Here is a 23,657-nt window from a genome sequence, read left to right as displayed (position 1 = left end):
CAAACACAGAAGAGAGGAAGCACCTGACGGTTTCAGTTTGGACACTCCAGGGGTTGGTTTGTTGCTGCAGCCTCTGGAAAGCATTCTGGTAATTGTGTGTGTTTGATACAGTCATGAGGAATTAGAATCCAGTTTGATAATCTTTCGCAATACTGTCTGGCCCCAATATTGTTTGGAATCTGGAGTTTGCTGTTTAATGGGAAAGTGGGATGGAGCTGCATGTACCCAGGCTTTTGTGCTGCTGTTCTAAGCAGGGTCGGGCCTGGTTAATATGTGATGTTTTCCTTTGGTGCTGTTTAGCCCAGTGTTCTTTGTAGTCTGGGGAGGTTTGGCCTCTAAAAATCAAACTGCCATGGAAACTGCTTTACCTAAAATTTTGGTTCACAGCGTTTGTTGGATTGCTTATCAGGGCAAACAAAGTGTAATTGTGTAAAACTGGTGAGTCTGTATTGCTATGGCATGGCTGAAGTTCCAAGGTAAAAGCTATTGGATTTTCATTTGTGTGTGTGTCTACATATCTAGATGTGTTCATTCGTATGGACAGTTTTTGTTATATGTTGTGTTGGCTTATAAGAGTGCTCATAAATTAAGTAAATAAGTCTAAGCAATTTCCAAGTTCCTGTGGCTTAAGTAAATGTTTACTAAACAAACTGGCTTTAAAATTATTGGTCAAATGAAAATTGAAATGTCTTCAGAACTGTCAGCATACATTTCCGTGTGGATTCTGTATTTGTCTCTGCTAGGTAGTTTGAGGTGTCAGGGTTTGGCACAGAAGGTTACAAAGCTATAAACCCAGCCCAAACAAAACGCTCTTTGCAATTTTTTTAATAAGTAAGACTAACGAATGCTGTTGGTGAAAACAGCTAAATTTCTTAGTTATTGGTTAAAATACCTAAGTTTTTAACTTGGAGGCCCTTAAGCGAGCACCTGAAGTTCACTGGCTATGAAAAAACTGGCTAGGTTGGGTGTGGTGGCTCATGCCAGCACTTTGGGAGGCTGAGGTGGGCAGATCACTTGAGGAGTTCGAGACCAGCCTGGACGATATGGTGAAACCCCATCTCTACTGAAAATACAGATTAGCTGGGTGTGCTGGTGCATGCCTGTAATCTCAGCTACTTGGGAAGCTGAGAAAGGAGAATTGCTTGAACCCAGGAGGCGAAAGTTGCAGTGAGTTGAGACCGTGCCACTGTACTTCAGCCTGGCCGAGAGAGTGGGACTCTTGTCTAAAAAAAAAAAAAATAAATAAATAAAGTTGAAGAAGTTTAGATAATAAAATATTCTTTAAAACCTAAATAAAATAGTCTTTAAAACCTGATAGAGAATTGGAGAAGGCCAGGTGTGGTGGCTCATGCCTGTAATTCCAGCACTTTGGGAGGCTGAGGTGGGCGGATCATGAGGTCAAGAGATCGAGACCATCCTGGCCAACATGATGAAACCCCATCTCTACTGAAAATACAAAAAAATTAGCTGGGCATGGTGGCACGTGCCTGTGGTCCTACCTACTCGGGTAGCTGAGGTGGAAGAGTCACTTGAACCCAGGAGGCGGAGGTTGCAGTGAGCCGAGATTGCGCCACTGCACTCCAGCCTGGCAATAGAGCAAGACTCCATCTCAAAAAAAAAAAAAAACAGAATTGGAGAAATTTGGCCAATTAACATCTTCATAAAGCTCTTAGTCTTGATGAAGGTAAAATGATAAATATTATAAAGAAATACATTAGCAGTTTGGCAATTCTTTTTTAATACCGTTAAGCGTGAAGCCAGATTTAGTGTGGAGCCAAATCTCACATACCTGCCTGCACTGCTTCACACTATGTTTGCTGTTACTCATGAATAGTGCCAGTGCTGGAGTACTTACTGGTCATGTGTCTAGTGTTATTGATTGCACAGAATGTATGGGGTGATATTAGTGGACTTATGGATACTGAATTGTGTATCTGGAATAAAATATTTATCACTTTTTTTTGTGTGTGGTGGGGGCTCTGGACAGCATGGTGGCCTCCAGGGTCTGGAGACTGACTGGGGGAAACATTGGTGTCGGCTGCCTATTCATTTTTTCTTCTAATTTTCATTCGTTTTCTGCTTGTTCTGCTTTGGGTTTTGCTTGTGTATGTGTATATATATATATATATATATATGAAACAATTTCTTTTATTTAGGTTTTTATTTGGTTCTGTGAATAGTTATTTTGTTTTCTGTGCATTTCTAGCCAGTCATCATTTGTTCTATTTATCTGGAATTCCTAGGCTGCCTTTGTTGGGCCTGCAGGAATTGATGGAGTACACCAGCCTTTTGGGATTTGGTTGGTTTTGCTTGCTTCTGATGATCTGGAGTTAAAAAATAAAAGACTAACTTTTTTTAAAGTTCTGAACAGAAATCGTACATTATATATTTTGTTGTTTGGAGAGGTGGATGGGAGTGGAACTGTCTGAGTGATGTTTGTTTCCAGGGTGAGTCACCTGAATCAATAGTGTGGGTTGGTTTCAGATCGTTTCCTTTGATGAAGAAAAACTGTGATATGGATACACAGGAAAGATTGGCCTTGCCCTTAAGGAAATTACATTGATTAGAATTTCTCTCAAACAAATCTAAAGTGGCATTCACTTGGATTAAGTAGTAATAAAAAGGGGATATTTTCTAGTGATTTTTTTTTAACCTCAAGTTGTTTATCATTGATTGACCTTCATGTGTGTAACCTGAAAACAAAATATGTGCAGGTGTTGCACTGGTTTGAAGATTTTGGCAGTAAAAGTTACCTAATCAGTTGTCAGCCGTGTGTCTAGAAACCAGTCGTGGAAGCGTGATGATGTGCTTTTAAAATAGCTGTGTTGGTTCTTACTTTGTCCTTTTTTTGTTGTATAGTATTTAAGTGAAAGGAGATTATTTCTCATATTGAATTTCCAAAACTGATATTTGCATTTACCATACTTCAGTGATGGAGGAAAAAGTTAGTTGTCTTAGTTTGGTAAGTTTGGCATCGGGCTTATCACATTTTTGATGTTGTGGGTCACAGTTCTGCCACTAGAATACTAGCAATTAGACATATGCAATGAGTAGCCTAACCACTTTAATACAGTGGTTTGAAGTACTGCAGGCAGTTATTCCTAAATACCAAATCACAGTGTTTGAATTTGTAACATGTTAGAGAAAATGATAAGAATTTCTGTAGTATAAATATCCTATTAACTAATCCTTATGCTGTTAAGTTACAGGGCTTTGACTCTTGAGTCTGAAGAAGGCATCAACCCCTGATAAATTTCGAGCATTGATACCAGTCGAATCCTCAGGGCAGTGATGCAAGGCCAGCGTCTGGGTCCATGTGTTGGAGGAACAGGGTTTTCTTGGAGTATTGATCTGCTCCTTAAGAGAAAATTGGGACCAGGCATGGTGGCTCATGCCTGTAACTTCAGCACTTTGGGAGACCAAAGCAGTGGATCACCTGAGGTGAGGAGTTAGACCAGACTGGCCAACATAGCGAAACTCTGTCTCTAATAAAAATACAAAAATTAGTTGGGCATGGTGTCGCATGCCTCCCGGCTACTTGGGAGGATGAGATGTGAGAATCTCTTGAACCCAGGAGGTGGAGGATGCAGTGAGCCAAGATGGTGCCCCACTGCACTCTTGAATGCAGGTTTCTGACAACTTTGGAGATTGTACCATTGGATTAAAGAAAACTTTCAGGGCACTAATTGAAAGGGTGATGTGTCCATATCCCAGTATGAAACAGAGCAGGAGTTGATTGCATGTACTGAACTAATAAAGAACTGAAATAATTTTTATTTTTTTTTGAGACGGAGTTTCGCTCTTGTTACCCAGGCTGGAGTGCAATGGCACGATCTCGGCTCACCACAACCTCTGCCTCCTGGGTTCAGGCAATTCTCCTGCCTCAGCCTCCTGAGTAGCTGGGATTACAGGCACAAGCCACCATGCCCAGCTAATTTTTTGTATTTTTAGTAGAGACGGGGTTTCACCATATTGACTAGGATGGTCTCGATCTCTTGACCTCATGATCCACCCGCCTCGGCCTCCCAAAGTGCTGGGATTGCAGGCTTGAGCCACTGCGCCTGGCCCTGAAATAATTTTTTAATGGCTTTTGTTGTTTGAAATATTGATGATTGTTTTTGTTTTTCAGAGTCTGGAGAATTTTTTTCTTTTGAGTTATTTATAGCCTTGAAATATACTTTAAGTGTTTTAAGTAGAGTATACTTTTGTAAACAGAATTTGAAACATGTTTCTCTCTCTATGCCTAATTTCTCCAGAATTTGGAAACTATTTGTGAATATTCATAATTCATGGGAATGTGTTTGTTTGCATACATTTAATAAGAACCTGTTTTCTTTTATAATGGGACACACTTGGAGGAACTGGTTATTTTCCCAATGCTTTGACAGAAATGGCCTTGTGATAGGTTCCAGCAAAGTCAATTTAGGAGAGCTTATGTTGGCAATGATGCTTGCTGCACTTTATGTAGGTAATCAGGTCAAGTATATGGGACTGAAGCTTACTTTGGAGGTAGACCGGTCCTGCTGTGATTTGCCTTTGGTGGAAGTGGCAGACTGAAGAGAGAAAAATTGTATTTCATAAGAAGAAAACTCTATATTAGATTAACCTTTGATTCCTCAGTGGCCATATGGTCACCCATGGTATGGAGCTGCCTACGACACCCCACCTCAGCATGAAGCAGCCAGAAAGACTGACAGCTGGATTCCTCATGATGGAGCAGTTGATAAATAGGAAGTACTGAAACCGGTCCAATACTCCCATAGACTGTTCTTTGGAGGAACACAGAAATTGATTCTTCTGCTGTTAAAGCTTGAAACTTATATTTGTTTTATCTGAGTTCCTTCCTCAGGAAAGGACCTTCAAAAAAAGGTATCAGAGAACTGAAGTTCACCAGATCACTGCACCAGATGCCTCCCTACTCCTTGTTTTCCTACACATTGTTACATTTCTTCCCTGGTACATAAACTCCTAGTTTTAGTGAGGGAGATGGATTTGAGACTGAGCTCTCATCTCCTTGGCGGCAGCACCTGATTAAAGTCTTCTTCATAGGCAATATTTGTCCTCTCAGTGATTGGCTTTCTGTGTGGTGAGCAGCCCTAGACCAAACCTCAGGCGTTTCACTAACATTCTCATAGTCCCACTTACAATACACTTAATATGTTAATACACGCAGTAGGTGTTTCGCACTAGTTCTTATTTGTAGCCTTTGCCAAATCCCACCATGTGACACAAAGTAGATGAGAATACATAAAAATTGTTCTATGCACTGGTCATAGTAAGTGATTAGTAATGCTAGTTCCTCCTGCTTCCAGGTACACAGAGCAGGCTTACTTCCTTGGAAATCTGCTTCCCAGCCTAGCTCATCTCAGGGCAGTCTGGATGCATCTTAGACATGCTTGAAGCATAAGCAGGCCCTTGAACCTCCAGTGGTCTAGGAGAGCTCACCTCAATGGAGTTCAGAAAGAGTGAACTACATTCCTGGCCCTAAGATACCTTCCCTTTTACATCTCACTCCAAATCCAGAGCAATGATTATAAGGGGGTCCTGCCTGGGCACACAGATGTTCCCAGGCCCTTAGGTACCTCCTGGAACCAGCAGTGGCTGGCCATACTTTGTATAAGAAGCAGGACAGTGATGCTAGAATCTTTTGTAGGTCAGGCTTTTCAGTGTTGAGATAACAGGACTCCAGGAGAGTTTCAGCTCACACTGCCTGGCCACAGCTGATGCCAAAACTTTAGAGGAAGGTGAGGGGGCCCAGTGAGGAATTCCAGAGGCTATTATACCAAAGTGGTACAGCACTCCCCAAAGGCACCAGCCATCACACCAGAATTGAACGAGTCCCTAGAGATCAATGATGGACTGCAAGAGCAAGAGTGGAGTCTGTGTGCCAATGCCTGGGGTACCAGCAGGGGCCCTCCTGTAGTAGCTGCAGGAGGAGGTGACTGTCAGGCCCACTCCAGCACTGAAGGAGCTGAAGCAGTAAACTGGATGAAGAGACTCATGAAGGAGGAGGGGCACCAATGGGGTGAGTGCCTTCAGCTTCCCCATGGAGTCTGGTTAGGCAAAGGAGAAGGAGGTCTCGGGTGCTGGAGAACCAATGCCTCCTGATGGGTGGATGTAGGAGAAAGCATTGTAGACAGAACATGGAGACATAAGCAAGATTGAACCTTTGGCCTTACGTTTACTAACAAGAAACTGTGTGCACCCCTGTGCAGCCACGAAAACACCTTGTTGACTTGCTGGCCAAAGTGCCAGGTTCTGATAGGGTGGGGCTCTCCCTTGGCCCAGACTTCCTCCTCACCAACTGGACAGCATCCAGACTTAGGTTAGCTTAGCCTGGGAGTTTCCACTCCTTTAACTTCCGATTTAGACTTTCAGGGTGTCAAGTTCCTATAACCTTCACTTGGCCTACGGTGTTTGTTTGGGCGTCTCTCTAGTGCAGTGCATAAGAACAGCACCCTTGGAGTCACTGGGCAGACTCGACTGCAACCCCACCCCTGCCTGTGTGACTACATGTCAGTCACTTTACCACTCTTTGGTTCTGATTTCCTTGTCTAGGAACCAGGGTCCATCTTGTACGTGAAATGTGACATCTCAATTCTAAGACATTTTGCAGTTGAAAAATCTATCACTTGAATATTGATATGTCCTAGCTATTAAGAATTTCCTTCTGGTCTTCAGGGAAGCCCCAGTTTCTACTGCATTTTTCTTCTTCTGAGCCCCATGCTCCATGCCCCTTGGCTTGGCTCTCACCAGTCCTTGAGTCTGTAGAGTTCATGTCTCTTCCTCCCCACTGCCACCATCCTGTTCCCAAGCCACTGTCCTGTTTCACCTGGGCACCCACAACATCCCCTGTGTCCACTACTGGGTCCCTTACCCTGTAGAACTCTCCTAGCAGGAGAGACAGATATTAAGCAACTAAACAGACATGTTACAGTGAGGATTATGAAGAAAAACAATGTGGTGGGTGCAGTTAGATGGGAGAGAGTCAAGGACTACCTTTCTGAGGAAGTGACATTTAAGCTGAGATCTAAAGGACAAATAGAAGTCCACAAAGTGAGGTGTGGGGGCAAGAGCATTTCAGGCAGAGGCAATTGTACGTGGAAAGTGCTGAAGGCAGGAAAGACCTTGGCCTCTTGTAGGAACTGAAAGGAAGCCAGTGTGGCAAGAGCTTGGTGAGCAGTGGCAGTGACTCCCAGTGGATTAGCATTGGCCTCTGGGTGGCCCATAGCTTCTGTGTGCCTTCAAGGTCCTGCACAACCTGCGCCTGCTGGCCCCCATCCCCCAATCTCATTTCAAGTCCATTTTTTCTGCAAAGGTGAAGCCAACATGCTAGTTTGGAGTGGAAAAGTTTGGGTCCCAGAAGATCCCACCTACCCGTCATAATAATGTCATCTTTGCAGCTGAACCTCTCACGGGGGTGCCTGGATCCTTTCCTGCTCTCTGGATCTGGCTTCCCAGTCGGGCAAGGACATGTGAAGAACATGCCAGCTTTGGGGAATGAGCTGGCTGTTGTGACAGGGTGCAGGCTGGGTGGGGGTTGTTGCTCAGCAGAAAGTCTCCTGCAGACCCTGTGGAGCCTTTTGCTCCATGGCCTTTGCCTGCATAATTCTGCTACCCCAGCCTTTGGGAGACCTTGCCAAATGTGATTGCCAAGCCTCAGCTCTCTCTGTGAAAGTCAACCCATGAGCAGTGCCCAGAGTTTCAGTCAAGTGATTGGGGGAAGATGGGACAATGCCAGGTTTCAGAGAGCCAGAGGTGACCAGCAGGGACCAGCAGGGACTGTAGGCTTAAACATTTCTTATTTGGGTATTAGAGGGGTGTCTGGCCTCTGCAGATGGGAGAAGACAAGGACATTGGATTATAATCTTTTGCTCTTTAGTGCATAAAAGGCTATCTCTCTTGGTACCTGTGTGTGGCTGGTCTCCCAGGATGGAGCCTGAGGGGAATAACTAGAGGGAGGAGTGCATCCCCTCCTACCCCAGAAATGGAGGAGCAGAGCAGGACCCTGCAGAACAAAGATGACGAGTCTAGAATGACATGGAGGCAAGAGAAATGAGGGCAGAGCTCTGCTTACAGTCCCAAGAACAGGGTCTGCAGATAGCGTAAGACTTTGGGGAATTCTTGCAACACTTCCATGTCTGTTATTTTACTGTCATCTTTTCCCTGTTTACACAGATTAAAAAAAAAAATCCTCAGAGGCTGGGCACGGTGGCTCATGTCTGTAATCCCAGCATTTTGGGAGGCCAAGGTGGGTAGATCACTTGAGGTCAGGAGTTCCAGACTAGCCTGGCCAACATGGTGAAACCCTGTCTCTACTAAAAATACAAAAATTAGCCAGGTGTGGTGGCGCACACCTGTAATCCCAGCTACTCAGGAGACTGAGGAAGGAGAATCACTTGAACTTGGGAGGCAGAGGCTGCAGTGAGCTGAGACCATGCCATTGCACTCCAGCCTGGGTGACACAGTCCATCTCAAAAAAAATACAAAAATAAAAAAATCCTCAGACTGCCTCGATGCATTTCCTGAAGGAGACAGGAATGAGCAGAATTGGGTCCTGACTGAGTTGGCAGAGGAGAGTCCAGGTGAGGAGCAGCAGGAAGCTCCATCCTTGAGACCTGGAAGAAAGGATGGCAGGAAGCCAGCCCCAAGTCCAGTTGGTTTTCTCAGTGCCAGGGAGTCCTATGCCCACATAGGGACAAGCAGAGGTGGCTTTGGGTGAGCTGGAGCCCCCAGTCCTCAAGCTTCCTTGTCTCCCTCTCCTGGCCTTGGCCCCCAGCTAAGCAGATGTTAGACAAGGTGTGGGCAAATACCTTTATTCTGTGTCCCAAATTCCCCAGGGCAAGAGAACGAGTTGGTGGGGTCAGTGCTGCAGGAACCATACAGACTCTAACCACAAGTCTGGCCGGGGAACAGACACACCATGTTTCTTTTGGCTGTGGCCGGAGATGGCTCACCAGAGGTGGTCAGTTGGTCTTCACCTCAAAGTCTGCCTCCGAGTTGGAGAGGGAAGGGAGCCGAACTCCAGTGAGGGTATGGAACCCTGTGACCTGCTCTTGCTCTTGGATCTGGTCTCTGAGGCGCTGGATTTCTAGGCGCTGCATTTCGATGATCCTCCCAGTTTCTTCTTGCTCATTTAACCTCGTGGTGGGAGCCTTGCTGGGCATGTCCTTGCTGGGTTCTGTGAGGGACAGAGCAGGACTCATGTGGGCCTGTCCACTGCACTGGTACAGAGCCGATCCTCCCCTCCTCCCTCTGCTTCCTCAAACATTTATTGAGCACCTACTGTGGAGCAGACACTCAATCCCAGATGCTAGAGGTACAGAGACAAGCCATTTTGTCCATCTGTCGTGGAGAGAGATGGAGACATGAAGCGATATACTTCAGAGTGATGCGGTGAATGCTGAGAACTACCCAAGCCCAGCCCCTCTCCTGAGCCCCAGATCTGCCTGTACGGAGGTCCCCACCCATAGAGGCTGCCCCTTCTCCTATTCCCCACATCCTAGGCAGGGTGGCACTCTTCTGCTGACCTATGTTGGCTTCTGAACTGCTAGTCTTCCTCCCTGGGCAAAACCCTGCTCCTGGAGAAAGATCCCTTGCTGCCCCTCCTGGTGTGTCCACTCACTGGTCCTTGAGGACTTTCTCCCGAGTCATCTTCCCTGTCTCAGGTGCTGGGGAATGGCAGTGTCCACAGCTCACCCTTGTCCCACAAGGCTAAGCTCGCAGCATTAGTGACCTTGGCCTCCATGCCATGCCTGCACCCACTCCTGTGGCTTCCCCTCCCCTTTCACTCTAGCACTGTCCTCCATTCTCTGACCATATCCGCTGTCACTGCTCTATGTGTGACACACATGGACTGAACCAAGACCCCCTCTTCCTGGACAACTCCATTTATTGCCTACCAAATCCGCTCATTTTAGATTCACTCCCTTTTCTGGCCAGCGGGACCCCAGTGAGTTTCTTCCTCCATCTTCCCAGCAGTGCCCTCAGTTTTCTAGTTGCCTTGCCCTCCTGTCCCGTGCGCTCTCCTTGGGATCCACTGGGCTTCCTGGATTTGATAAGTGACATCTTTCATCAATTCTGGAAAAACTCTTGGCTGTTCCTTAGTGTAATGTTGCCTCTCCTCTTTCTTCCTCAAACTTCAATTAAGCAATACATTGCATTATCCCACTCTATCCTCGTTGTCTTTTACTATATCTTCATCTCTCTGGGCTGCAATCTGGGCAATTTATTCTTTTAGCTCACAAACTCCCCCTTCAGATGTGTCTAATCTACTGTTCAATCTGTCCATTGAGCTTCTAATTAAAATAGTTTTCATTTCTAGAAGTATTTGGTTCTTTTTCAAATTTGCCTGTGTAGTTTTGGAAGACTTTTGCTTTTTTGTCTTATTTTTCAAATTCCTTTTTTATTTTATCAGACATGAAATTTTCTTATTTTAATAATTGTACTAGCTATGAGTCTTTGTTGGTTTTATTCTGTAGTTTGACATTTTTGTTGATTTTCACTCCTGGTGGTTTATTTTCTCAAGTATTTAGGACTTTTGATTATGAGCTCATGTTCCTCAGAACACTATCTATGGGAATTCTTTAAAGGCTGTATTTTTTTTTTTTATGCAAAGATGGGGTTTCACCATGATGGCCAGTCTGGTCTTGAACTCCTGACCTCATGTGATCCACCCACCTCGGCCTCCCAAAGTGCTAGGATTACAGGCATGAGCCACCACGAAGCCTGTATTTAAACTTTACTCCTCCAGAGAAAATGTGCATTGCTTCTGATTGGGGCCTAAGGGCACTACTACTGTGGGGTCCTTCTAAGGTAAATTTTCAGCTGAGATTGCCTTGAGGCACAAATCGAATGCAAATTCTAGACTAAAACTTGTCTGAGTGGGGACTTTTTGTTAGAAATTCTCATGCAGAGACATTGTCTCAGATTTTTCTTTCCTTCATCCAGAGTCAAGAGTGACACAAACACTTTCTCATCTATCTTCTTATGCAAGGTAAGCTTTCTGCTCTAGTCGACCTTTAGTTTTCTAATTCATTCTATTTTGCTTTGACTCCTTTTAAAAAAGATTATCTTTGTCAGTTTTCCCATATGCACAAAGGAAGAAAAATAAGAATGTGCCTGTAACAGAAAACTGAAAGGAAAGCATGCTTTTCCTAATATTTTCTTAATTTATTTATCAAAGTTATATATGACTGTAGTCAACCCTCTAAGGCTTATTACAAATAACAGTATCTCTTGTTCTATATTTCACTCCATTTCTCAATCCTCAGAGGCAACAGTTTCAATTATTTTAGCTAATTCTTTTGATATCTACTTCCACAGTCTGCTTTGATTAATGTGCTTACATTGCTTCTTTGACTTATCATTTTTAGGCATTATCTACTGATGTCTATCTATGAAAGATGAGGATTTAGCTTTCCTTCAGCACCCTCCCTACCCCCACATACTTCCCATCCTTTCATCCTCCTAATTTTGAGATCAATAGTCAGAATTTAATTATGATTTATATAACTGCTGGTGACAGTTGAGCCATGTAGTATACAATAATTCATTTCTCTTTTCCATACAATAATTTGTGTTCCTTAAAGTTAATAATTGCTTTGTTTTTTCATCTGTCAAATTTCTTATGTCCATATTGCCAATGAAACTGTCTCAATAGTCCCATAGACAGTTATTTTTGAATAAGCATAGAAATTGACCCTTCTGCTGTCAAAGCTTGAAAACTGTATTTGTTTTATCTGAGTTTCTTCCTCAGGAAAGGACCTTCATGCCCCTCAAAAAAAAAGTGTCAACAAACTGAAACTCACCAGATCATTGCACCAGATGGCCCCTGGTCCCTCCTTAGTTCTTGTTTTCTTACCCATTGTTACATTTCTTCCCTGCTATATAAACCACCCGTTTTAGTCAGTCAAGGAGATGGATTTGATTCTGAGCTCCCATCTCCTTGGCTGCAGCACCTGATGAAAGCCTTCTTCCTCGGCAGTACTTGTCCTCTCAGTGATTGGCTTTCTGTGCTGTGAGCAGCAGGACTTAGACCAGACCCCTGGTGATTTAGTAATAGATTTTGTTTCCCTGACCAGAAATGTCTTGCTTGTGGCAGCTTGGCTGCTGTGGGCTGGGAGTCTCAGAAGCCCTCCTAAGTAGCTCCCCACCCAATTATGACTGGTGGTAACTTTCCGTCTCTCTCTGGCCCTGCCATAGCCAGACCAAACTTTGTTCCTGATTGCCTTAGAAGAACTGCCTTTGAAATTCAACATTTGCACCCAGATAGGTGAGTGTTCTTTGTGGGTCCAGACAGCAGGATCTGCTCCTCTCAATTTGGGAAATTTTTAAAGGAATTTCTATTTGTAGGTGGAACAAGCCCAATTGACTGAGAGGGAAGCACTCTGACTGTTTCAGTATGGACACTCTTGGGGACTTGTTTGTAACTGTGTTGTGTCCCGGCAAGTGAGCATCTTTTCTGGGTACCAGACGGTGGGGTCAGCTCCTCTCAATTTGGTAAATTCCTTAAGGAATTTCCATTTGCAGGTCGATCAGGCTCAACCAGTAGAGAGAGGAAGCACCCTGAATGTTTCAGTTTGGACACTCTAGGGGTTTGTTTCTTGCTGCAGCAGTTGGATAGTTTTGGTGATTGTGTGTGTTTGATACAGTCATGGGAAATCAGAATTCAGCCAACTTGATATTCTTGTGCAATAATGTCTGGCCCCAATATTGTTTGGAATCTGGAGTTTGCTGTTGAATGGGAAAGTGGGATGGAGCTGCATGTACCCATGTACCCAGGCTTTTTTTGCTGTTCTAGGCAAAGTTGGGCCTGGTTGATATGTGATGTTTTCCTTTGGTGCTGTTTAGCCCAGTGTTCTTTGTAGTCTGTGGAGGTTTGGCCTCTAAAAATCAAGCTGCCATGGAAACTGCATTACTTAAAATTTTGGTTCACAGCCTTCATTGGATTAACTATTGAGGCAAACAAAGTATAACCATGTAAAACCAGTGAGCTTGTATTGGTATTTCATGGCTAGAGTTCCAAGGTAAAAGCTATTAGATTTTCAATTGTTTGTGTGTCTACATGTCTAGATGTGTTTATTTGTATGAACACTCATTATTATATATTGTGTCTACCAAATTGGCTTATAAGCAAAAGAGCTCTCATATATTAAGTAAATAAGTCCAAGCAATTTTCAAGTTTACGTGACTTAAGTAAACTTTTACTAAACAAGCTGGCTTTAAAATTATTGGTAAAATGAAAATAGAGATGTCTTCAGAATTGTCAGAATACATTTCTGCTTGGCTTTTATATATGTCTTTGCTAGATATTTTGAGGTTTCGGTGTTTGGCACAGAAGGTTATAAAGCTATTAATGATCTTGGTTTGTATGCCTTCTTTGACAGATTAGACTAATGTTAGGTGAATCTTCTTAGTTACTGGCAAAAATACCTATGTGTTTAACTTTGAGGCGCTTATTTAGGTGAGCACCTGATGTTTACTGGCTATGAAGAAAGTGGTTAACAAGGAAATAACTAACTTTATATGATTGTGCCTAATACCTCCATTTTCAGAAGTAATCTAAAATGAAGAAGCTGTATACACATCAAGGGATAAACATTTGAGGTAAATTTTTTTGTGCAATTTAAAATCTTAAAATCATTTTTGATGTTCATTGGCTATCTGAGTCATTTTCAATTAAGAAAAGGTTTTGATATGGAGACATATGTTTCTAAAAGTTGTGGAATTGTTTTCTTCTATAAAATGCTCATATCTGATAGTTCAAGATTTCTTGCTTTTCAGGGTTTCACTAAAATTTAAGGTTATTAAGGATAAGAAGTATAGTTAACCTATAATTCTGTATATAAAATGGGCCAAAGGATATGTTATTAGTGAGATAAAAAATAATTTTGTCTAATTTAGAAGCTATCTAAATGTTAATTCAAATTATGGACTTAAAAATGGTTGTTTATGAAACAAGGTAGGGGAGAGAGATGTGAAGAAAGTTATGGACATGAAGATATATTTTTGGTAAGGAAGGTTATAAAGAAAAGATAATACATTCGTATGACAAAGAATTTTGTCTGATGAGTTTTTTGTCCTCAGTAAAATGACTGGTTCTTTAAAGAAAAATGAAGAAGAAAATCTGGGACTGGATGGAAAGCCCAGGGATGTGATGCATGGCCTGTGTAGGTCATACATAGGAATTTTTTTGTTTTCTCTGCACATACAGAGGAAATAGAAACTTTAGATAAGAAAATATTCTTTAAAACCTGATAGGGAATTGGAGAAATCTGGCTAACTAACATTTTCATGAAGTTCTTAGTCTTGATGAAGGTAAAATAAGATATATTGTAAAGACATGCATTGCCAGTTTGGTAACTGTTTTTTTTTTTTTGAGACGGAGTTTCGCTCTTGTTACCCAGGCTGGAGTGCAATTGCGCGATCTCGGCTCACCGCAACCTCCGCCTCCCAGGTTCAGGCAATTCTCCTGCCTCAGCTTCCCAAGTAGCTGGGATTACAGGCACACGCCACCATGCCCAGCTAATTTTTTGTTGTAGAGACAGGGTTTCACCATTTTAACCAGGATGGTCTCGATCTCCTGACCTCGTGATCCACCCGCCTCGGCCTCCCAAAGTGCTGGGATTACAGGCCTGAGCCACCGCGCCGGGCCCGGTAACTTTTTTTTAATACAGTTAAGCATGATGCCAGATTTAGGGTGGAGCCAAATCTCACATACCTGCCTGCACTGCTTCACACTATGTTTGCTGTTACACATGAGTGCTGGCACTGGAGTACTTACTGGTCATGTGCCTAGAGCGAATTTCTTGATTGCCCAGGATGTATGGTGACATTGGTGGACTTATCAGAAATAAAATATTGATCACGTGGTTTTTTTGGGCTCTGGGTAACATGGTAGTCTCCAGAGTAGACTGAGTGGGGAAATGTTCGGGTTGGTTTCCTGTTTGTTTTGCTTCTAATTTTTATTTGTTTGCTGTTTGTTTTCCTTTGTGTTTTGCTTGTGTATGCGTTTGTATAAAACCATCCATGTTCTTTAGTTTCTACTGGAAGGCTGGTATAAGTGCCGAGCAGAAATAGTACATTATACATTGTGTTGCTGGGCGAGTGGATGAGAGTAGAACTGTCTGAGTGGTGTTTGTTTCTAGTGTGAGTCACTTGAATCAGCAGTTTGGGTTGGTTTTAGATCTTTTCTTTTAATGAAGAAAAACTGTGATATGTGTACAAAGTTTTAATGTTCAGGAAACATTGGCCTTATCCTTAAGGACATTATATTGACAAGAATTTCTCTCAAACTAATTTAAAGCGGCATTCACTTGGATTAAGTAGTAATAAAAAAAGGTGAGACTTTCTAGTGATTTTTAATCGCAAGCTGTGTATCACTGATGGTCCTTCATGTGTGTATTCGAAAACAAAGTATGTGCAGGTTTTTAATACAATTAAGCATGATGCCAGATTTAGTGTGGAGTCAAATCTCACATACATGCCTGCATTGCTTGCATTACTGCAAATCTCCCAAACACTAGTCTGAAGATTTTGGTGGCGAAAGTTACCTACTCAGTTGTCTACAAACCAATCTGGGAAATGTATGATGATGTGCATTTAGAATAGCTGAAAAGAGGGCTAGATGCAGTGGCTCACATCTTGTGATCCTAGCACTTTGGGAGGCCTAGACAAGCAAATCACTTGAGTCCAATAGTTTGAGACCACCCTGGGCAATATGGCAAAGCCCTATCTCTACAAAAAATACAAAAATGAGCCAGGTGTGCTGGCGTAAGCTGGTAGGCCCAGCTACTGGGGAGGCAGAGGTGGGAGGACTGCCTGACCCTAGGAGGCAGAGGTTGTAGTAAGCTGAGATTGCGCCACTGCACTCCAGCCTGGTTTACACAGTGGGACCCTGTCTCAAGAAAACCCCCAAACCAAAAACAACAATCAAAAAAATAAAACAAAACAAAAACAGCTGAAAAGAAATTGTTCTGTGCTTGTTCTTACTTTGTCCTTGTTGTATAGTATATAAGTGAAAGGAGATTATTTCTCATATTGAATTTCCAAAATTGACATTTGCATTTAGCATTTTTCGATAATGGAGAAAAACGTTAGCTGTCTTAGTTTGAGAAGTTTGACATACAGCTTATGACATTTTTGATGCTCTTGGTGACAGTTCTGTCACTACAATACTAGCAATTAGACATATGCAATGAATAATCTAACTACTTTAATACAGTAGTTTAAAGTGGGGCAGGCAGTAACTCCTAAACACCAAATTACACAGTTTGAATTGTAACATGTTAGAGAGAATGATAAAACTTTCTGTAGTATAAATATCCTATTAACTAATCCTTGTGCTGTTAAAGTTACAGGGCTTTGACTCTTCAGTCTGAAGAAGGCACCAATCCTTGCTAAATTTTGAGCACTGACACCAGTCGAATCCTTGTCTTCAGACTTGGAAGAAGGTGACACTCAAAATGAACGGCTTTCATGAGACACTGGGCCAGAAATTAAAATTACTCAATCCCTCTAGGCTCAGGGACTATCACGGAAGAGGTGGGTGTGTGAAACTGTAAGGGTTGATTTTGAGGATTAGATTAGTTCAGATATTTTCTATAAATAAAACGTTAATATAAAAAGGACAGTGATGCAAGGCCAGCATCTGGGCTCATATGTTGGAATAACAGGGTTTTCTTGGAGGATTGATCTGCTCTTTAACAGAAAATTGGAAAAGCATATAAAAACTTTATAGAAATCTTACCTTAGGGTCAAACTGATTAAAATTGGATAGATTTGTTTATAATATTTTATTAAAACTAGCTTTAACATTAGTAATACACCATACAGAATTAAAAGTTTGATTTTCTCTTTTGAATAAGATTTTTTTAAATATTAAAAGATAAAAGATTTTGTTTACCTTTTGAGTAAACTGCAAGGGAGAAAACAGAGGGGGAAGGGACAGATTTAGTTGGCCTCATGCTGTCTTAAGTATTAGGCCTTCTTGTTTGGGAAACTGTTTCCTCTCTATCAAAGAGTAAATGTTTTTGTGTCATAATTTTAGTTACCAGAATCACTATTTTATAGTATCTTGTAATCCTATTTTGTGATATCAAGTGTGTGTTTTTTTTTTTTTTTTTAGATATCAAGTATCTGGTTTTTTTTTTTTTGGATAGAGTCTTGCTCTGTAGCCCAGGCTGGAGTGCAATGGCATGATCTTGGCTCACTGTAACCTCTACCTTCCAGGTTCAAGCAATTCTCCCACCTCAGCCTCCCAAGTAGCTAGGATTACAGGTGTGTGCCACCACACCTTGCTAAGTTTTATATTTTTAGTAGAGACAGGGTTTCCCCATGTTGGCCAGACTGGTCTTGAATTCCTGACCTCCAGTGATCTGCCCACCTTGGCCTCCCAAAGTGCTGGGATTATAGGCATGGACCACTGTGCTTGGACAATAACAAGTGTCTTAAACCTCTGAAATCTAGCAGACTTTCCAGCACCAAAATTTCAAGTTCTAAATTCAGTCTTCTCGACATCAAAATAATTTTTTTTGGATACTGGGTTCCCTGAAGTCCAAGAGAGCTATATTAGGCTTCTTTGTTACGTTAGAATTATACAAGAAGCACTGTCAAATGTGAGGTGGCATTTAACTTTATTGGGGTTATATTTATGTAAATATGTTGTTAATATGTATTCCATGACATTCCTGCAATTCTGATATGTCTTAGTGTATGTTGTCAGTAATTACTGTTGTGTTAAATTGTTGTACGACAAGAAATAACCAAATTACCTTATCAACTCTTTAGTTCACTATGGCTATCTTAAGACTTTTGTCATTTACAATTGATGTTTTGCTTTGATCTTTCATAAAAAAAAAAAAGAAGTGACTTATAATTAGCTACAGTCCAAGGCCTGTCTGTTAGGAGTTCATGAAGAAGACTCTTGAATGCAGGTTTTGGATAACTTTGTACATTGTGCTACTGGATTAGAGAAAACTTTCAGGGCACTAATTGAAAGGCTGATGTGTTCATAAAAGATTGCTAACCCAGTATGAAGCATTGCAGGAGGTAACTGTATAGACTGAACTAATGGAGGACATAAATAATTTTTTATGGCTTCTGTTGTTTGAAATATTGCTGATTCTTTTTGTTTCATTTTTAAGAGTCTGGAGAATCTTCTTTTGAGCTATTTATAGCTTTGGAATATACTTTGAGTGTATTGAGTATACTTTTTATAACACATTTTAAGTCGTAGTTCTCTTTCTTCCTAGTTTCTCCAGAATCTGTAAACTATTTGTGAATACTCTTAATTCATGGCAATATGTTTGTTTGCGTATGTTAATAACCATGTTTTCTTTTGTAATGGAACATAATTGAAGGAACTGGTTATTTTCTCAGGGCTTTGACTGAAATGGCCTTGCGAGATGCTCCGGCAAAGCCAATTTGGGAGAGTCTATATGGACAATGTTTTTTTTTTTTAGATGGAGTTTCACTCTTGTTACCCAGGCTGGAGTGCAATGGCGCGATCTCGGCTCACCACAACCTCTGCCTCCTGGGTTCAAGCAATTCTCCTGCCTCAGCCTCTGGAGTAGCTGGGGTTACAGGCACACGCCACCATGCCCAGCTAATTTTGTATATTTTTAGTAGAGACAGGGTTTCACCATGTTGACCAGGATGGTCTCGATCTCTTGACCTCGTGATCCACCTGCCTCGGCCTCCCAAAGTGCTGGGATTACAGGCTTGAGCCGCCGTGCCTGGCCATGGACAATGATTCTTGTACTTTATGTGGGTAATCAAGCCAAGTACATGGGACTGAAGCTTAATTTTGCGGTAGACTGGTTCTGCTGTGATTTGTCTTTGGTGGAAGTGGGGGACGGGAGAGAGAAAGACTGTTTTAAAAGAAAACTCTATGTTAGATTAACCTTTTGATTCCTCAGTGGCCATATGGTCACCCATGGTGTGGAGCTGCCTACAACACCCCTCCTCGGCATGAAGCAGCCAGAAAGATCGACAACCAGATTCCTCATGATTGAGGAACTGATAAATAGAAAGGGGGTACTGAAACCAGCCCAGTAGGCCCAGTACTCCCATAGACCATTGTTTTTGGATAAACACAGAAATTGACCCTTCTGCTATTATAGCTTGAAACTTGTATTTGTTTTATCTGAGTTCCTTCCTCAAGAAAGGACCTTCACTTCTCTTAAAAAAAGTATCAAAAACCAAAACTCACCAGATCAGGGCACCAGATGCCCCCTTGCCTCTCCCTAGTTCTGTTTCTAACGTATTGTTACATTTCTACCCTGCTATTTAAACCCCTAGTTTTAGTCATTTGGAGAGATAGATTTGAGACTGAACTTCCATCTCCTCAGCTGCAGCATCCGATTAAAGCCTTCTTCCTTGGCAATACTTGTCTCAGTGACTGGCTTTCTGTGCAGTGAGTAGTGGCAGGGCCTAGGCCAAAGCTCAGATATTTTGGTAACACCAATTCAATATCAACTCTTTGGCAGTTGTGTAAATGTTCTTCCATTAGATACTTAGATATTATATCAATTTCATCTTCTCCAAGTGTCTTTGACCTACCCAGTCTGGACTGATTACTCTCTAGGCCTATGGCAAAGCTATTATCTGGCTATCTGCCTTCACCATCATTGTAGGAATTCTTTTTCCTGCTCTTATTTGAGTCTTATTTAAATCCTATGCCTTTCTTCTTGGTTTACTTCCTTTATTTGGCAAAGAGCATTCATTTGTAGCTTCCTGAGAAAGTGCATGGCAGGTAAATTTATTGAGACCCTTGTATATCTAAAAATGTCTTAATTCTACCCTCTCCCTTGATTGAATGTTTGCCTGGGTATAGAATTTTGGATTGAAAATCATTTTACCTTGGAAAATTAAAGATATACGTTCATTGTTCTCTAACTTGCAGCTACTGTTGAGAAGTCTAATGAAATTGGGATTTGCTGTCATTTGATAGTTTCAGATCCTTTACTGCCAAAAGGCTAAATGAAGAAACCATTTTTTTCATGGTGATAGATAGGTAGATGATACAATCATTTTTAAAATTAAAAATATTTTTAAATTGTGGTAAAATATACATATCAAAATTTTACCATTCTACTAAGTGTACAGTTTTGTAACCTTAAGTACATCCACACTGTTGTACAACCATTACCACCATCCATTTCTAGAACCTTTTATCTTGTCCAAATAAAAGTGTGTACACCCATTAAACACTTACTTCCCATTCCTCTCTACTCCCCAGCCCCTGGAAGCCACCAGTCTACTTTCTATGAACTTGAGTACTCTAGACATTTTATTTAAATGGAATCATACAATATTGTCCTTTTGTGGCTGGCTTATTTCGCATACTGTCTTCAAGGTCCAGCCATGTTGCAGCATGTATCAGAATTTCCTTCCTTTTTAAGGCTAAATACTATTTTATTGAATGTATATGCCACCTTTTGTTTATTCTTATCTATCAATGGACACTTGGGCTGCTTTCATCTTTCAGCAACTGTGAATAATGCTGCTATGAACAAAAATTTACACATACATCTTTGAGTTTCTGGCTTTCAGTTCTTTTGCATATATATCCAGGAGTGGAATTGCTGGATCATATGGTGATTCTATTTTTAATTTTTTGAGGAACTGTCATATTATTTTCCATAGCAGCTGTACCATTTTACATTCCCACCAGCAGTGCACAAGGGTTCCAATTTCTCTATATCTTTGCCTATACTTGCTATATTCTGTCTTCTGTTTTTATTTTTTATAATAGCCATACTGAGTGAGAAGTAGCATCTCATTGTGATTTTGATTTACATTTTCCTACTGATTATTGATATTGAGAATCTTTTTATATACTTATTGGCCATCTACAAATTTTCTTTAGAGGAATGTTTGTTCAAGTAATTTGCCCATTTACAATTTTTGTTGGCTGGGTGCAGTGGCTCACGCCTGTAATCCCAGCACTTCAGGAAGCCAAGGCAGGTGGATCATGAGGTCAAGAGATCGAGAACATTCTGGCCAAAATGGTGAAACCCCATCTCTACTAAAATTACAAAAATTAGCTGGGTGTGGTGGCACGTGCCCATAGTCCCAGCTACTCGGGAGGCTGAGAGGCAGGAAAATTGCTTGAACCCAGGAGGTGGAGGTTGCAGTGAGCTGAGATTGTGCCACTGCACTCCAGCCTGGCGACAGAGGGAGATTCCATCTCAAAAAAAAAAAATGTTGTTGTTCAGTTGTAGTTTTTTATATAGCCTGGATATAAATCCTTTATCTATATGATTTGCAAACATTTTTTTCCTATTTGCTGGGTTACCCTTCCAATCTGTTGATAGTGTGTATGTTTGTGTCTGTTTTTTAAGAGATGGGGTCTTGCTATGTTGCCCAGGCTGGCCTCAAACTTCTGGGCTCAATCAATCCTCCTGCCTCAGTCTCCCAAGTAGCTGGGATAATAGGTGTGTGCCACCATGTCCAGCTATTGATAATGGTCTTTAATGCTTGAAACTTTAAACTTTTGATGTAGTCCAATTTATCTGTTTTTTATTTTGTTGCCTGTGTTTTTTGTGTCATTCACCAAATAAATAATTGCCAAATCCAACATTATGAAGCCTTTCCTCTAAGAGTTTTATAGTGTTAGCTCTTCTGTTTAAATCCTAGATTCACTATGAGTTAACTGTTGTATATACTGTAAGGTAAGGATCCATCTTAATTCTTTTGTATGTGTATATCCAGTTTTCCCAACACTACTCGTTGAGAAGACTGTCCTTTTCCCACCAAATGGTGTTGGTACCTGTGTTGACAAACACTTGACCATATATTTGAGGGTTTATATCTGGGCTCTATATTCGATTCCATTGGTCTGTATGTCTGTCTTTATGCCAGTATCACACTGCTTTGATTGCTATAGTTTCACTGCAAGTTATGAAATCAGAAAGTATGAGACCTCCTTGTTCTTTTTCAAGATTGTTTTGGCTATTCAGCGTACCTTGAGATTCCATATGAATTTTAGAATGGATTTTTCTGTTTCTTCAAAAGAGCCATTGAGGTTTTTATAGGGATTGTGATGAATCTGCAGATCATTTTGGGTAGTATTGACATATTAACAAAAAGTCTTCCAATCCACTAATTCGTATTTAATTTTCTTTCAGCAATGTTTTGTAGTTTTCAGTCTTTGGCCTTTTCGGTTAAGTTTATTTCCAAGTATTTTATCTTTTTGATGTAATTGTAAATGCAATTGTTTTCTTTATTATTATTATTATTTATTATTATTTTCTTTTTCTATAAAGACAGGGTTTCACCATGTTGCTCGGGCTGGTCTTGAACTCCCAACCTCAGGTGATCCACCCGCCTTGGCTTCCAAAGTGCTTGAATTACAGGCGTGAGCCACCACGCCAATGCAATTGTTTTCTTAATTTCCTTTTTGGATAGTACATGGTTAGTACATAAAAGTTGCAACTTTTTTGTGTGTGTTGATTTTGTATCCTGTAATTGTGATTTTTGATCCTTTGTATAAAAACTTTCCTTACCTCCTTTGGAAGTCTGGAGCATTATTTTTTCCTTATACCCTGATATTCTGAAATTTCAAGATGATGGACTTGATGTGCGTCTGTTTTTAGCTGTTGTGTTGGATGGTAGGTGGATCTAACAGCTTCTTAAACAGACTTTTTCTATTTTCAGCCCTACCTTTACTTCCACCTACAGAGATATCTGCTCCTGATCATTCCTGAGCCTTCTGAGGGTTTTATGGGATACATTAGATTTCTTCTAGGTTCCCCACTTTGGCTTCTGGGTGGGGATCAGGATACACTGATGAAACACAAGTGACAGGAGTTGAAATTTGTTGAAGCTGGGGACTGGGGTCACAGGAATTCATTAGACTTCTCTCTCAATTTTTGTTTATGTCTGGAAATCTCCATGATAGTAATATGAAGTATCTGGCTATATCATATGGCATCCTGAGGAGGTCTCAACTGAATATTTGTTAGGATACCAGGACATATTTAAAACTGTTTTTTGTTTTTGAGACAGGGTCTTGCTCTGTCATCCAGACTGGAGCGCAGTGAAATGATCATGGCTCACAGCAGCCTTGACTTCCCAGGCTCAGGTCATCAATTTTATTCTAAAATCCTCCCATCTCAGCCTCCCAAGTATCTGGGACTACAGCTATTTTTTTGTAGAGATGGGGTTTCACCATGTTACCCAGGCTGGTCTTGAACTCCTGGGCACAAGTGTTCTGCTTGCCTTGGCCTCCCAAAGTGCTGGGATTACAATTGTGAGTCACAGTGCCTGGCCTGAAACATTTTAAACAGAAGTTTTGAAATTGTTCACATCTATGCTTAATTTTCAAGAGAAGATGGTTTCACCTCTGAGAAGTCAAGTATCTCAGTCTTTATGACACAGGCTATGCTCTCCCATCAACTCTGTAGGTCTTATTTTGCCATTTCAAGTACTACTCAGGGTTTACTCTTACCTCAACTTCAACCCTATCCAAAAATGCACAAGACAAGCAAATTATATAAATATATATTCTTGCATATGTATTCAATTTTGTAATTAAATATATGTAGTTATATAGTTGAAGACTAACGAGAAGTTGCAAAAATAGTACAAGTTTCCTGTGTACCTCTCAGCCACCCTACCCCATCATAATCTTATGTGGCCACAGTGCAAGA

At 41.3% G+C, this 23,657-nt stretch overlaps 2 protein-coding genes across 7 annotated transcripts in view; one reads left to right on the top strand and one right to left on the bottom strand.

Annotated features, from left to right (window-relative positions):
• EBNA1BP2 (EBNA1 binding protein 2) overlaps nucleotides 1-23,657 on the top strand; it is a 108,591-nt gene that overhangs the window by 5,730 nt on the left and 79,204 nt on the right. The window lies entirely within an intron of this gene.
• Nucleotides 8,801-23,657, bottom strand: part of CFAP57 (cilia and flagella associated protein 57) — an 85,601-nt gene continuing 70,744 nt past the window's right edge. For 4 of the 5 annotated variants that reach the window (XM_009001048.3, XM_017974620.4, XM_002750729.5 and 1 more), the window contains one exon: nucleotides 8,801-9,181. In XM_009001048.3, the coding sequence (XP_008999296.1) occupies nucleotides 8,967-9,181 (215 nt within the window). In that variant the 3' untranslated portion in view covers nucleotides 8,801-8,966. Of the gene's footprint in view, nucleotides 9,182-9,286; nucleotides 9,346-23,657 lie in introns of all 5 variants that reach the window. The other variant, XM_035251080.3, reaches the window with a different exon arrangement.

The sequence above is a fragment of the Callithrix jacchus genome, chromosome 7 (genome assembly GCF_049354715.1).
Source record: "Callithrix jacchus isolate 240 chromosome 7, calJac240_pri, whole genome shotgun sequence".
In the NCBI taxonomy this organism is placed as follows: Eukaryota; Metazoa; Chordata; class Mammalia; order Primates; family Cebidae; genus Callithrix; species Callithrix jacchus.
The sequence above is the reverse complement of the archived record's forward strand: the minus strand, read 5'-3'. Positions and strand labels throughout refer to the sequence as shown.